General features: G+C 42.8%; 1 protein-coding gene across 4 annotated transcripts in view; it reads right to left on the bottom strand.

Moving 5' to 3' along the window:
- Window positions 1-85: 85 nt before the first annotated feature.
- ARHGEF40 (Rho guanine nucleotide exchange factor 40) overlaps window positions 86-16,361 on the bottom strand; it is a 39,616-nt gene continuing 23,340 nt past the window's right edge. Inside the window, exons 9-20 of one of the 4 annotated variants that reach the window (XM_063301031.1) lie at window positions 15,401-15,528; window positions 14,270-14,387; window positions 12,950-13,542; window positions 10,769-11,015; window positions 8,955-9,041; window positions 8,207-8,431; window positions 7,751-7,912; window positions 6,630-6,792; window positions 5,688-5,843; window positions 5,498-5,604; window positions 4,862-4,915; window positions 387-4,081 (exon numbers count right to left, since the gene is read on the bottom strand). In XM_063301031.1, coding sequence (XP_063157101.1) covers window positions 4,877-4,915; window positions 5,498-5,604; window positions 5,688-5,843; window positions 6,630-6,792; window positions 7,751-7,912; window positions 8,207-8,431; window positions 8,955-9,041; window positions 10,769-11,015; window positions 12,950-13,542; window positions 14,270-14,387; window positions 15,401-15,528 — 2,025 coding nt within the window. In that variant the 3' untranslated portion in view covers window positions 387-4,081; window positions 4,862-4,876. Of the gene's footprint in view, window positions 4,082-4,861; window positions 5,394-5,497; window positions 5,605-5,687; window positions 5,844-6,629; window positions 6,793-7,750; window positions 7,913-8,206; window positions 8,432-8,954; window positions 9,042-10,768; window positions 11,016-12,949; window positions 13,543-14,269; window positions 14,388-15,400; window positions 15,529-16,361 lie in introns of all 4 variants that reach the window. The other 3 variants (XR_010067820.1, XM_063301030.1, XM_063301032.1) reach the window with 3 other exon arrangements.

Below are 16,361 nucleotides of genomic sequence, written 5' to 3'. Positions count from 1 at the left end.
AAAGGGGGAGGGGGGACTATTCAGCAGCCAGGGCAAGTAAATGGATATATGACAGTGTGAGCATAAAAACCCTGCTTTGCTGAGGGAGGGGGTAAAGGCAGGTTTAATAAAACTGCGCATATATAGCTATGTACATTAACAACCTATTTGTAACTCAGAGGTCCCACTGATTTCAATGGGATTTCTGTCCACATGAGTACCTAATTCCAGCCTTGTAAAATTAACCACTACTTACAAATAAAGAGTTGCTGAAAATAGCCTTTTCTCCATTAGAGACCCCTCCAAGTGAAAGAAAAATCTAAAGGATGGGAAGGTTGGTGTAATAGTAAAAGCCGTATATAAAAACAGAACTACCCAAATCTGAGAACAAACAAAATGAGCCTGGCTAATTATAATCCATTTAAAGTTGGTAGAGAATCAAGATAATGTGAAGAAAAAATACAGTAGCTTTTAGAGCTGAAGGACAGAAATGACTATTGTTTCAGCATGCTTTTATAAAAAGTATAATCTTGTTAGGTAAATCTGATGGAGTATCAGCTCTCTGCTTAGTACTTACAATGCCTTGCATTTATAGTAGGTAATAACAATAAATCACTTCTCAAATAGATTAAAATTTGCATGATATCCCCATAATATTTTACTTTTCCCATGAAAGTAGGGCCTGAAAGTTCTAAAATGCTGAACATTCCAATACTGATTTATCCATTTTGATTTTTCTAAAGCATCAGACTTAAAAGCATTCCCCATCTTCACAACCCACAAAACCACCAAAATCTCCCTCAAATAAGCTCCCATCTTCCCTCATCAGTTCCTCAATATATAATATTGAAATACAATGTAAAACTTGAAACCAGTATACATGTAAAGTTGCAGACATCACAAAAATCTGGGCTAAATACACACTAATGACTGGATGTTAAAAGTGTTTTGCTCCCTGCAAAGCCTTATTTCTCACTCTCCCATTTTGTCCAGGCAGGAAATATTTGGAGGGGGGAAGGAAGAGTGAGAATACTGTTAACTGTATGCTGCAGTTCCCTCCACTTAAGCATGGAGTGGCCCAAATATGAAAGGGGGAGGCAGCTTCACTGATTATAGCAGCAAAAGGAAAGCTGGGGTAAAGACGTTGAATCCTGTCCCTTGTTCGCTATCAATCACTTCCACTACTGGAGTTACTGTAAAACTCAAATTAGGCATTACTCTTAATTGTGTGTTAATAACCAAAATGCTGTTTGTATTTTAATACTAGCAGGGGGGCAGGGAGGAAAAAGGTCATTGGGACTAGATTACACAGGAACGGACAAACAGCCTGAGGGGAACAGTTCCAACTGCTACCCAAGGAAACTTTCTCTATAACTAATTGCAGATATAGGTGATTCTCATTGGGACTATGGCTCATGGAAAATTATACCTCCTTAATGTTGGTCCTATTGAATGGGTGGGTATATAAACAATAAAAAAATACTTCCTTGTCTCCTATTGACTTACTAGTAATGTCTGCTTAGGGGTTTGAGGAGGGCAACAATACAGAAGTGATCTTCTTCCAGGATGCCTTTCTGACTTCCCAGTCTTACCTATATCCCTTTTATTTCCTGGTGGTCTCCCATCCAACTTTCCTAACTAGATCTGATCTAGCTTAGCTTACTATGGTCAGCTAGGCCTGCAATTTAAAATGAAAATAAAACAGTTAACAATACAACTGGGATAATCCTAGTGTTGGGCCTTTTAAGAAGAAACTGCATATAAAAAGAATATGCAAGAAGATATAAATGATTTATAAGAGATAGTTTGTACTCATCTCACCCATCAGTCCTTTTCGCTCTTCAAATCAACACATACATTCTTTTATTGTTGGCAGCGTTTTAAGCATCTAGTTGCCCTTCAAGTCATACAGTTTTGATACATCTTACAACTTCATGTACTGTGTGGTGAGAATTAAACCTCATTGGTGCCATTTTAACAAGGTTTAAGCAGCTTTTCAGCACTGTAGTTTACGCTGGCGGGTTAAGGCAAAAAATAAACAAGCACCAGTCCATCCAAAAGTGGTTATAAACAAAGGAATTAATTCTATTCCAAAAAGGGAAAAAATACTGTAGGCCCACATCATTAATAGAAATGAATAGCAAAAAAGATACTTATGTGCTGTTGCAATCCTTTTAGTTGAAGGGGACTGATAGCTCAGTGTTTTTTAAAAAAGTGGAAGAACAGGTCATATGGCACAATAAGTTTAGTGGCATTTCTGACAATGCTCAAATGTCTACGAATACTGTTCAGTCTCAGTGCATTATATCAATGCTACAGATTTATATTCTACATTACATCTTCTTGCATCTTCTTACAATTTTTGTTTGTTTTTGAAGGAATATAGTATGATCACAATAGATATGACTGATATTAAATTGTCCTTTGTTCCAACTGAAAATCATTGAGGCAAGTACAATGATCTTAATATGGATTCAACCCAGTGATTTTTATCACCTGTTCTACGTGGGCATAAGCGAAAGTCCTACATTAAATTCCTAGAGGACGTATAAAAAAGAGACAGATGTCAAACAACTCAACTTACCAAATTAGAAAGAAATTGCCTGTATCCACTAGTAGAGTCACAATACTACCCGAAATCGGTATCCCTTGCCCAACTCTAAATATAGCACCATTTGTTAGCTCTTCATAGATTAGTTCCCACAATCAGAATCACAGCATACCACGTAAAAAAAACCAAACAGCTTCACTAGAGGAAGACATTTTTCAGAGCTCCAACAAATAAGCCAAACCTTATGCCACAGGGAAAAGTAACCACCCCTCTCCTCTAGTCTTTGATGTTTTCACTCACGCTGCAAAGGAGTTTTTCACATGGGAATTGGTTTTGTACAAATCTTGTCCCTTAAGCAAGCCACGTGGTATTATCTATTCATCTCAAAATCAAACTAGAAAATTAAAAGATGTATGTGTATGGTGCAGGAATCTCTTCCTTATGCTCAGCACAATCATGGAACAACCATTTTTATATGTTTTCAGGCTGCAAGAATGTTAGGGGTGTAGGATTCCTTTAACCAAGTATTCTTGCTCATCAAAACTCCCTGCCCAGAAATATTAGCAAACATAAAATAGATATCTAAGATATCTTAACTCTCCTTGCCATGCCAATTAATTTACAAATGAAGATGCAAAATAAAAGAAGCTCAAAATCCCAAAATTATATTGGCAAGCATCCCCTTTGCATTCTAAAATGGCACAGTCCCAGAAAAATAGTTATCTTGTGATGGTCTACAGCACCATGCATACTGCCACATCATTCCTGTACTGTCATACTGCTCTTCTGATCTTGAGTGACTCACCTGAAGCTACCTGTCTCCTATTTTAGATGGGGATACCTTTATATTCTATAGCAATCATATACCCCTCCATGTAGCCCAGATGCCCTCTTTCTTCCTTTTTCTCTAGAATTAGCTTGGAGGAGGTTCAGGAAATGGATGCTGTAGTTGCCTAACAACTGCAGCCCAGATTCTTCCTTTCATCACCCACTGGACTGAGCAAAATACCAATCAATCTTAACACTGAAGCTGTGATTAGAGATAGGACACCCAATAAATGCACAGATCCATACACTGGGTATTATCACATTTGATCCTCAGTAGAAGATGATTCAGCCCACCAAGTTCCCTCTTCCCAGCAACCTTTAATTGGGGTCAACTTGGGAGTTTCTTGGTTGAGCTTCCTTGCCTGGTAGCCCCTCTTACTAGCTACTGATAGTAGTTCAGCTTGACCAAAACTCTCCAGGAATTTCACAATCCAAGAAAATGGTGGAAAAGGCACTCAATGAGTAGTAATCAGGCAGGATATGGACATCCCATAGTAGGATATGACCAATCTAGATGCTTCTGTGGAGTGGTAGCAGAGCCATCAGGAAACTGGGTGGGAGCAAGTCACAATATTGTTGGATATGAGCATCCATTTGTGCCCCATTCCCCAAGTTTCTGCAGGGATCTCAAACTGTCCTGTTCCCAGAGTCCCTAGGAACCGAGTCCTGCCTTCCATGGCTTCCTGGAGAAAAGAGTTTCCGATGCAGGCTCCACACCCAACGCTGAAAAGAAACAAGAGCAGATCAGAATCTAGAACGCCACCAAGAGTTTTAAATACGTTTTCTGGCCACCTGTTTTTCCCTCTCAAGTGTTCAGTCCATATATCTGTAGTGTATATTTGAATCTTTAAAATCCATCCTGGCCTTGTGAAATTTAACATGAGCTTTAAACCTTAGAATAGTATATAGCGCTAACCAACATGCAATTTAAAAGCAGCACTTTATAGTGCACTTTTTTCATAGCATTTCAGCTCAATTGCTTTCTAACTTGATGTCCTGCAGATGTGTTCCATTTCTGCTCTCATCAGCTCCAATCAGCATGGCTAGGGCAAGAGATGATGAAACTTGTAGTCTACAATACTGGAAGGCATCAAGTTGTTCACAATGTTACAACAACCCTGCAAGTTTGGTTGATATATTTCATTATTCAGATGGAGGGCTAGTAAACTCAGCTCACACTGTTAGCCATTGTTAGCCAGCTCTATAGATATTAGAGGAATTTAAAAAACAGTAGTAATATAAAGACAACTGCATGGCAGTGGCACACAGGACAGAGAAGCTAAAGGATGGTGAAACACAAAAGGAAGAGCACCTGGACATAAAATCACTTAGTTAACAGGGATGAAACAGACTTCCTGAAGTATCCCTGTAATACAGACTAAAAGAAAGGCTCTTGGGAATATTATGTGGTGCAGCTCAGGGAAATGGGGATGGCAGGGAGTAGGTACAGGAACAGGGTGGGAAGTTGCACAAAGGCAGAGAAATTTGGCGTGGGGGCTGTACCTGGCCGCCCCAACCTCAGAGTGGGGTCACTGGTTCGCCGGCAATGCCAAAGCTCTGGCAAATAAAGAAAAAAATAGAAGCCATCAGGGATGGCCTAGTGAACCCTGGAGAGGAAGGGTGGAATAGCTGAATCATACCATTTGGCACACAAAACACATACAATTCTGTTCAAACAGCCACAAGGTTACCAGCAACTGAAAGACGGTCTTTCATAACTTTGTGAAGGGACAGAATTGGCAGTCGTAGGTTATGCAGCTATGAAACACCTAGGGGCACTCTTCCATTCAGGGCAGTTTACAACCTTAACAATGATCTCAATAATAGCAGACTCAGGTGCTAACAACTTCCCTGATTCACAGCATTTCAAGTTGTAAGCATCTCTCCCCAGGGAGTGAGGGGTGTCACTTCTAGGGGATGTTGATTATAATAATGAGACATCTGGATTGAGACCCTCCCTCTGTATGTTTTTGAAAGAAGAGCTTCTCCAAATGGAAGGCCATTCCTGCACAATTTTCCTTTCCCCACGTAAACCCTGAAATAATACAGTCAAGAAAAAGCTTTGTCATGAGATTCTAATGAAAGAACTCAATTACAGACCCTGTGACCAAAATGCATTTTAACACTGAATGAACTCACTGACTGATGGTGTCCTAAAGCAGAGCTGCTGCCAGGCAGTGAACTTCTCCCCTGCCTAAGTGGTTCATGGTGGCTCGGGGAGGCTCCCTCTGATTCTGAGGTGTGAGCTAAGAGGAACACAGAACACGGTTAAGTACCAGCAAAAGCAACTACCACTCTGTGAGGGTTGAGAGAACAGCAGTGATCTTACCTCTCGGGATGGGCTTGACATCTAAGTCCCATTCCTCTTCCTCAAAGTGGCCAGGCAGTGACAGGCCAGGAGGAGGGGGGCCGGGGCCAAGGCCCAGAGGAGCTAAACGCTGAGAAGGGCAGGAGGATAAGCTCATTGAGACACTTGGCTGGGCAGCTGAAGAGAGAGTGAAAGAAGAAAAACAGAGACAAACATCCAAAGCATTTTGATTCTGTACCCCTTCCCTTGAGAACACCTTTCCCTCTACAGTTTTCTCCCACCTCACTAACAGAAAACATTACTTCAACCACAAACCTTTTTCTGGCCTTTCTCCATCTTAAGCTCACATTGACCAAACAACAAGGTGTTTATTTCCCCCACCCTTGGCTTTCTGATTGCAGATAAAAAGGTTCTGAGATTGATCCAACAGTTTTTACTGTTTGCAGATCTTATGCGTATAGTAAAGGAGTAGGGCTAAATTTATTTAGAGTTAATGCACCACAGCACTGTCTGTTCCAGTTTGCTTGTTATTGCTTTTTTCTCCTTGTATCTTATCAGTTCTGAAGTGACCAACTGCCTCGAAATGGAAGTTCCCCATCCAAAAAAACCAGTGGGAATGTATCAAGATTAGGCCCAACCAGAAGCCCTGGTCATGATGATGCTGGTGATCAAATGACACCATCAAAACTGCACCTTTGCTTCAAATCCCTTGGACCACAGAAAGTAGCATTTGTTTTGTCTGACAGATGTAGTTCTGTAAACTTATGGAGATAATGACACCATTAGAAAACCGCACTGATTTTTTTAAAAAAATAAAATGATTGTTAAACTTCAAAATAGATTTTATATAACTTTTCCTCACTTCCTTTTCTTTCAAGAAGAGAACATTTTCAGAACCTCGCCCACCCCTCACCAAAACATTCCCCTATTGAGCTGACCATCCTCTCTCAGGCATGCTCACACCTTGTCTCCAGAGCAGCTGGGCTATAATGTTTGTCCACTGATGTTTGACCTCAGCAGAGGCTGCCTGCAACGTATAGGCCTGCCGGGCCGGTCCCCGTCCAAACCAAAGCTCAAAGCGTAACCCATTAGAACCCACACTCTCCGTCAAACCCATGGAAGCCGTCTGCATGAAGAGAAAGAGAGGAAGTAATAGAAAAGGTGGTAGTAAGCTACAATGTAGTTTGGTTTTCATTTAACTGTTATACAGCCTCAATCAGTTATGACTTTTGCAGTACAATGGCTTAACAACCATTTGTTTAGTGATGGTTTGAACTTACGACAGTGCTGAAAAAACTGACTTACAACTGGTCCTCACATTTATGACTGTCACAAAGTCTCTGCGGTCATGTGATCACGATTTGGGTGCTTGGTTTGCATTTATGTCCATTGCAGCATCCCGTGGTCACATGATCACTATTTTCGACCTTCCCGGCCAGCTTCTGGCAAGCAAAATCAATGGGGAACTGCGTGATTCACTTAATGACCACATGGCTCACTTAACACTCACAGTGATTTGTTTAACGGCCACTGCAAAAAAGGTCATGAAATCAGGTCAGATTCGCTTAATGACCACTTCATTTAGCATCAAAATTTTGGTCCCAATTGTGGTTGTCAAGTGAGGGCTACCTGTAAATTATCATTAAATACATTGCTCACTGTAATGTATGAACTAGGTCTCTGAGTAAATATTGTTGAACCATCTGCAACAGGAAGTAAGTCTACATGCAAAGCTGAGAGGCAGGTGGTCCAGGAGAAAAGAAGCCCTTCTTCTTGGAATGATCTTTCACCAAGAATTGTAATTTTATTTCCTGATGTCAGTTGAGCTGTAGGTGAGTTAAGCAATCCCTTCCCCTCCCCTACATTTTTTTTTCCCCAATCCTTCTTTCCACACTGCATTTGCAGTGGCTTTCAGCTGTCTGTCATGTGCAAGTTTGAAAATCATATTTATTTGTGAAATAGATAAATAAGGCAATCTCATTCCAGGCAACAATTTCATCAGTCTGGATTAAAACAGCCCCAAATTATACCTCTAGCCCCCGAACCCTGGGAAAGGATTTATTCAGGAGAGTCACTTTACCTACCTGCAAGGCCTGTTTGCAGACAAAGCCACCCTCAGCCCCCTTACATTTGGTGAAGAGTAGCAGCTGCTCAAAGAGAAAGACGTGCCGCTGGCACTTACGGCGTCCGGACAGCAGAGTGAGCTCCCCACGCTGCAGTAATGGCCCTTGTTCTGACAGTTTCATCTGCAAAGGAGTAGGCACACTCGTGAAACTAAGGCTGCCCTTCCCTCCAGTCCTCAGAAGAGTGGAGGCCGTCAGTTCCCCCAGTCTGCTCACAATTTGTGTTTGCTCTGAGTATTCAGAGCTTTGCACAGTTCAGGAAGATCAGAGTTTGGCAACAGCCCAGAGCTTTGCAAATATCAGAGAAGAAGATTAATCTGATGGGTTTAGGACAAGCGGCATTGGAGGAAACAGCACATGCACAGCAAGCAGCAGGGAAGATGCAGCACCGTACGATGGGAGCGCCCATGCGCTCACCTCGCAGCCCCGGATCTGCTCTGCGGCCAGCAGGTCTCTGCCTCGCTGCTCCTGGGCCTCCAGCAGTTGCTGGGCCTCCTGCAGGGCTTGGCGGTCAGGCCCCTGCTCGAGCTCACATTCGTGTAGCAGCTCACCCAGGAAGCGCTGGTACCGCTCCAGCTGCTCCAGAGGCACCTGCAAAGCGTATGCTGTTTGCCCATCTTCACGTGGCTCCATCAGGCCTTTCTGCAGGAAGGAGAGGGTAAAGGCAGATAGTTAGGACGAAAAGCCAGAGCCATGGCACTCAGTTGCTGTCCCTTCTGCCACCCCTTCCTGGAAATCCCGTAATCCTGATCCCTACAGTGAATGAAAATATACAAATGCTGCAAAGCCAAGCTTGTTTTGGATGGCCAGCATGCTGTACATCATACTCTCCCCCCTTTGGGGGGAGATGGGTGGTGGCAAAATTTGATAGATAGATAGATAGATAGATAGATAGATAGATAGATAGATAGATAGATAGATAGATAGATAGATAGATACATTCATACATACATACATACATACATACATACATACATACATACATACATACATACTCTCAATGCAACAGTAAGTATACCAACCTCAGGTACACCTGATCCAATGAGTGAAAAAGGAACTCTTATGAGCAGAAGCAGTTCCTTTTGCAGTTGAGCAATTCATCCTGCCTCCCAAGATCAAATGGGAAATTCCACCCCTGCCTGCCACGTGGCCACAGCTCATTTACCTTGCTAGTACTTCGAAGCAAAGCCAGGGCAGCCTGGAATTTGTGGTGATCTTTGGCATAGGTTGCATACAGTTGAAGCTCCTCTCTCTGAAGGTAGGAAAGAGAGAGAGAAAGAGACTCCTTCATTCATCAGTGGAGCAAGTCAGGCAAATTCCAGGAAAACTGGCTACTGGAACAGAGCAAAATCCTCTTCTCTCCAGCCTGTGGGACAGTTTATGCTTGTCTTTGCCTTTCTTCCCTCCATACTTTTTAACAGGATAAATTTTACCTCCAGGCAAGCTCAAAAGACAGAATTGCCATCTCTTTCTTGTAAGCCTTGCTGCTTTTGAATTCCATGCATTAATTAAGGAATTAACATTCCTTATCAATTTATTTCCATGTTAAGTAAAGCTTGTCCTGATGATGTGCATTATCAGACTTTTAAAGGCTCAGGAGAAAACAGAACATTTTGATAAGGTGACAGCTCTGTGAAGGAAAGAGCGTTTTTTTAATTAATGGAGAGAAGCAAAAATTGTGTAGCAGGCATGAAGGCGAAGGTTTCCTGTAATGGCTCAGGAACACAGGTTCATGGAGAACACAAGAGCAAAGAATAAGCATAGTTCTGACAAAACAGAAGGGCAGTGCTCTGATGCAAAAGAGACATTTCCAAACAACTGACCAGAAGGAAAGGCAGTTTGGCCATTATTTTGCTTTCTGCATAGCCTTTAAAAAAACAAAGGTAGGAGCCCCAAGCTTTAAGTGAGGAGGGAGCTTTTGCCTAGCTTCTTAAAGGTGGACAGCCCTGCATCTACTGTGAACCAGACTGATATATCTCCAGAAATAGTAGCTATCTGTCCTGCTGCTATATTGAAGACTGAGGTTGTTTACTCTTACCAATTAGAGACAGATTTATCCAAGCAGCATCCTCTGGATACAGCAAGCAACCAAAGACTGGGGCTACTATATCTTGGATGCAAAAATCAAGATGGCCACTAAATGACAGCAAGGAGAGAATCTTCTGTACCTCTTTGCAACCATCTAGTGGTTGTCTGGAGCTTTGCAACCCAGATCTGGTATCCCTATCAAAGGTTAAACACAAAGAAACAGAGAAGGAAGAAGTTGAGAGAGCAATGACAGTCGAGGGTTGTGGCACTGGCAAACCACTTACGTACTGTTGCCTGAAAAAAAAACAACAACCTTGCATGGCCATGGCCATGATGTTAACAGGAGTCATGCTCTACTCAAAGGAGATTTTACCTACTGTTAAAGACTTAGGTATGGACATTTTGAAAGCCAGTGTGATGTACTGGACTGGCATCAGGTCCACCCTCAGCTACTGAAGTTCATTGGGTGACTTTGAATGAATCACTCTCTCTCAGTCCAACCTACCATCGGGAGTGGTTGTTGTGGAAAAAATGGGAGGAAAGAATGCTAAGTTCCTTATTTTCAGCTCCTGAACAAAGGTGGGATATAAATTAACAAATAAATCAATATGGCTTATTTCTAAAAGAATGATGCTGAACACAAAAGCTATTTGGAAGCTATGCCCTCTTCCCTAAAACGTTGCTATCACACTGATAGACTCTTAAGCTAGAGTGGTTGAGCAAAAGGCAATCCTACATGCTCAGAGGAAATCTTTGCTCTGCTGCTACTTCACATATGCCAGAACATAAAGGAAAAAAAAGCCTTTCAGAACCAAGGGACAGATGTGGTTAAGGAAGCTTTGTCAGTGGATGGGTGAGAAAGGAAGGAAAGAAGGGGGTGGAATTCCGACACGGGAAATGGGCCCCAGCATGCAGCAGGTGGAGTAGCAGCTGAGGGAAGGAAGCACTCACGTGGTGCAGGAAGCAGCTGCCAGCACGTGATGGGTGGCTCATGCATCCTTCCAACTCGCTCAGGAGGCAGCTGGAATGGAAGGCCAGCAGCCGGTCCCGCGTGGCCTGGAGGGCATTGCCCAGGCACCTTAACTCAGCTGTCGAGGCCTGTCCCCCGGGCTCCTGAGACAGAGAGAGGGGCTGGGTAAGGGCACCCACATACTCCCGCTCACACTCCAGCAACTCAACCAAAAGCTGCTGTTGGACCCTAGGGAGAAAGAGGGAGGAATGGTCACATATAAAGTCACTTGGCCATGCCTGAACCATCTGGTGAGAGCCAACCTGTCAAGTGAGGAATGTTACATCTGGCAAGAGAGCATCAGCACAAGGGTTATCAACTGGTTCTGGTCCCAGACTGTTCCTCCCCCACCAAAAAATCTTGTGCAATCAGTATTTTGAACCATATTACATCTCTATCAATATATAATTTTATTTTCATTGGGTGTGATTCTGGATGTTCAAGGTGCCTCCCGGTTATTTTATTTGTTTAAAATATTCATATATCACCTGTCATACCGTGTTCCTCCAGGCACTATGCAAAATTTAAAATGCATTCATGTATGCATTTTGATTACATTGGGATATAATCAAAGGACACACATAACAGAGCAGTGCATTCAAAGAGGATGCTTCAGACCTTGCACAACTATAATACCTCTCTGCTATTCATTAAAGCAGCTCATCGTTTTTCATATTTCCGTGCCAGGCTGAAAAAAAAAAAGATATAGTTGCTTTAAGATTAGCATTAACTGTAATGAGTCAGCTCATTAAGGTAGTAGCGTATTTTTTTAGGCTTGTGTAGAAACCTAAAAAGCAACTAGCTGCTTTAATGAATAGCAGAGAGGTGCTGTTTTCACCAATAATTTTCTAAACATGTACAGTCCTAACACAGAATAGGAACACAAAAAATTCCAGAAAATAGAACAAACAATAGTAAAATGTTTATTATGTTACGATGTGGCTGACCACTGCGCTAGCAGATTAGCTACTAGTAACAGATTTTGGCCACCACAGAGCTGGCAGAATGAAAGACAGCTTATCTTGTCTCTCGAGCACAGCATAGCATCAACTTTGCTGAGCAAGCTTCATCAAAATATTTGTTAATAACCAATTCTATGACAATGGATTTTTTCTAGGGTAATTTCTTAGAGGACTAGGCCCCGTGTGAGTGACAGAGCAACAGAGGCGGAAGAAACCACGTAGGCCATGAAGTCCAACCTCCTGCTTAATGCTAGAATCCAAATTAAAGCGCCCCAGAAAGACGGCTGTCTAGCCTTTGCTTGAACACATCCAGTAAAGGGGAACCCACCGTTTCTCTGGGCAACTGGTCCTGCTGTTGAACTGCTCTACTAGGTAGTTTTTCTCTAACAATCAATTGGGATCTGCCTTCGTATAACTTGAATTCATCATTTGGTATCCTGCTTTCAGGAATGGTGGAGAGTAGGTCTTAATTTTCTTTGGTGTGACACCCTTCCAAGTAATGCTACTCTACTCTCCCCCGTACCCTTCTCAAGGCTAAACATTTCCAGTTCCTTTAATCTCTCATCGTAAGACTTTCTTGGTACTCCCCTGATTAACCTCATTGCTCTTCTCTGAACCTGTTCCAGTGTCTGTTTCTTAAAGTGTGGTGCCTAGAGCGGGATACAATACCCAAAGCCTGGAAACAGCAAAGTGGCGTTCTTATTGAAGTGGAAGGAACCATTTAGCCCATCAAGTCCAATGCCAGTGCTCAGTGCAGGAATCCAGTTAAAACTTCCCCGACAGATATCTATCCAGTCTCTGTCTGAGAACATCCAGCACAGGGAAGCTCTCAGGATAATTGGTTCCACTGCGGAATTGCTCTTACTGTCTGAGAGGTTTTCCTAATGTTCAATCCATACCTTGTTCCCTGCAACTTAAAAGCCATTATTACATGTTCTGCAGTCTAAGATGACAGAGAACAAGTCCTGAATGGAAGAAGCCATTTAGAGTTTCTGCTCTAGTACCAGAATGTCTTGAGCCAAACCTACTTGTAGATCTAGGACTTTATAAACATGGAGCCTTCAGGCAACCAACAACTTCTTAATCCTACCATCCTGTTGTGGAACAGCTAAGCAAATGATAGCTACAAACTCTCCCCCATTCTCTTGCCCCCTTACTCACCCAAGGCAACGCCTTCTTTCCAGGCGAGGTGTGGCCCCCCAGGGTGCTTCAGCAACGTGAGTCCTGCTGCGCCCCAGCAGCACATGTTCACGGGGAGAACAGCTCCTGTCTGCCAGTTCCCGGCTGCTCACCTCCAGGCCACGTATATGCACTCTAGGGCGACCCGGATCACTCAAGGCTCGTAATGCCAGCTGGGTAACTGGAGATACGGGGGTTTTGGGAGTGGTGAGAGGCCCCTGCCTCTTCTTCCTACTGCCTAGAGCATTGTTTCGGGCAGGAGAACAACAAGGGGAGGCCATGGGGCTGGCAAGTGGCTGGAAGAGGGAAGTTAAACTGCAAGAGGAGCCAAACTTGGCCCCCAGCTCCCAGCCATGCTTAGGTGAGGAGGAAGCACTGATGCTGCATGCGCGGGCTCGGGGAACGGAACTGTCTTCTGGTGTGACCTGTGTCTTGCCTGAAGATCTGGGGTTTTGTAACAATTTCCTCTCCAAAGACGCTTCTTCAGCTAGCCCCTCAGCTGATCTCTCCCCTTCTCTCTTCTTTTCTACACTGCTGTCACCAGACTGAAGGCATGTTTTGCCTTCCTGCTGAACCTACGGAGAGAGAGAGAGTAGAGGAAAAAGAAAATGACAACCTTGGACAATCCCAGGAGTTCTCTTCACTGCCTCTTATAGCCGCTCTACTGATCCACTGAAATATTTAAGATGTCCTCTCTCGAAGCAGGTGCCTTCCAGCTCTGTGGGCTGCATTTTCCAGGATTCTCAGCAATGGCTCAGATTTGGAAAGGCTGACTTAAAGATTGCCCACCTGTTTCAGCTTTTGAGGAAGATGGAGAAATTCAATACACTCCCCCATTCTGGCATCTCTGCACATCACTGGAAATACCTGTCTTCATTCAACAACTCCTACATAGCCTTTTTTCTCAGCCAACTCCCAGCTCCTCAGAGCTGCTTTAACTCCCACTCATCTGGAGCATAAAGAAAATTATGCTTTTGAAGCGATGGCCTCTGCAGCCATTCATCTCATTCAACAATCCCTAGCAAGAAGGCTCATGATTTCAGGAAGTCATAAGTCTTGACTGCTAGTGAGTGGATTACCAAAGTAAAAAAAAAAGAAAAAAGAAATGAAAGCTATGAACCTAGGATTTGTCCATTACATTTGGTGAGAATATCTGCCTGGCTTCATTATTTTAAGCTCCTGTATTGAGGACAAACTTCAGGGAAAGAGCTAATTATTTCCTTTGCTCAATTTTCCAGAGCAGCAGATGACATTTACTACAGCCAACTCTTCCTACAGAAACAAATCTCAGAAATTAATTACCCGTGTGTTTTTTTTCTCCTGCTGCAAAACCTCCAGACACCGGTTGCTGAGCTGAACAAGTCCATGGAGGGCTTCATCCACCTCTTGGTAGAGTCTTGTGGCAGCCACAGCTTGCATACTACAAGATAGGGGGAAAATATTACTTTGGGGTAGCACCAAGTAAAGAGATCATTTACTCAACAGGGCCAGGTTAATTCCAGGGAGGACCTACTTGGACATAATGAATTTATCTCCAAGTGCTGCCAAACTACAGTTCCCAGCAGTTCCCACCAGAGTCACCAATGGGTCCTAGGAACTGCAGTTCATCAATAGCTAGTGGGGGGCACCGATTGCCCACTGCTTGTGTTTTAAAGGGTAAATGTGAGAAGAATGTTTTCAGAATAGTTTAGATAAACATCTATCAAGCATTATCTAAGTAATTCTTCATATCTTCCTATCTATGAAGAACAAAGGCAGAGGAGAGGGAACTGGCCTTGAACTCAACATGTTCCTGGGCTGGGGGTCTGGGCTGCTTACAAGGGTGTTTTGTTGTTTCTTTGCTGGCTTAAAACAAGACAAATGTTGTTGCCTCTCCACCTCCATTCTTATGCTCTACAAACTATATTGGTTACCTACCAATGCATATAATGCCTTCTTAATGGACTTTCTAAACATATATACTTGTTTTTCAAAGGAAAATATTTTTTGTGAGACTGCCCTTTTAAGGAGAGAAGCAAGAGGACAAAGGAAATATAACCTACAACAGAGAAGAAGTAGGGGACAAATATTAAGATAAAATGTAATTAGTACTTCAGCCCACTTACTATGGTGGCTATACCCACATAACTAATGGAAATTGTTTTCATTACAATGGCAAGCTGCCAAACTATGTTATTCCACCCCACACACAAAGCAGCAATATACAATCACCTCCTGAGACATTAACATATCACTTTATTATACAAATTCAATGCACAGGAGAGCTCATTGTACAACATTGAAGAGTACTTAAGTGTTGTGGTTTTTTTTATCCACAGTTGGTGATGCTATTTTATATACCTTGCATAACCAACAGGATTGTGAAATGTTTTAGAAAGGGAGGCAAAGGGCATCTGTACTAGTGTAGTGTTGTCCTCCAACTCTGCTCCTCACCTGCAGGGCCCCAGTGGAGGTAGCCGTGCCAGCAAGGAGCCTCCATGGCGCTGGAGCTCCAGCAGATGCGGCTCTGAAAGCAATTTCTGCATAGTTTCCTGATGCAAGGTGATTTGAATTGACAGTTCCTGTAAAGATGAAAAGCTAGAGCTGATAACAGAGCAAAGAGATATAGACAGGACCAACAAAGTGGGTGGTAGCATAAGGCAGAATTTTAGTGTGCCGTGAAAAATGAGCAACAAGCATCACACCACCCTAAAAGAAATCCACTGAGCCTATGTACATTCTATGCTTTAAAGATCAATAAATTGGCCATACTTGTATTATTTAGCTTGTTTCTTCTGGTCACAAGGAAGGGCAAAAGTCTATACAAAGCCCACTTGGAAAACTAGTTCCTATGAATGACCTAGTTCCTGTGAGTAACAGGCTTATTTTTCACGGAGATGACAAACATTACTTGGCCTGTACCATTTCTAACTGAAAAAGTGGCTCTTAGAACTGACTGCTTCTCCACGGTAAACAAAAATAGTCCTTCCTTTTAGAAAATTGGAAGACTAGAATTTTATATGCCAGGTATCTTTATTTTATTCTGTTTCTGTGAACAGTGCACCATATGATTCTTAACATGTGGTCTAAAGTGGTACAGCCCAGCCACCCTTTTACCACTTCAATGAGAATTGTTTTGATCTTATGACTGTGGAGATATATTGGTCAGATCCTCCAGGGACTAGCTGCGGAAGATCTCAGAAAGATTCTTTCTGGTGGGGAAGATGGAGCTTCTCTGAGCCATCTGATTTTTATTGGGATTCAATACAGAGTAAGTGAAGTATGTGCAAGATTATTAGGAAAAATTTCAATTATCTGCTCTGTCCAGTTTTGGATGCTCACTGAAATCGCCATGTGAGTAATGGGGCTGATAGGGCTAGACTACCTAATGCAAGTCCACTAACTGCCACCTGGA

This window comes from Candoia aspera, chromosome 4 (genome assembly GCF_035149785.1).
Source record: "Candoia aspera isolate rCanAsp1 chromosome 4, rCanAsp1.hap2, whole genome shotgun sequence".
NCBI lineage: Eukaryota > Metazoa > Chordata > Lepidosauria > Squamata > Boidae > Candoia > Candoia aspera.
Note: the sequence above shows the minus strand (reverse complement) of the source record. Positions and strands in the feature narration are given on the sequence as shown.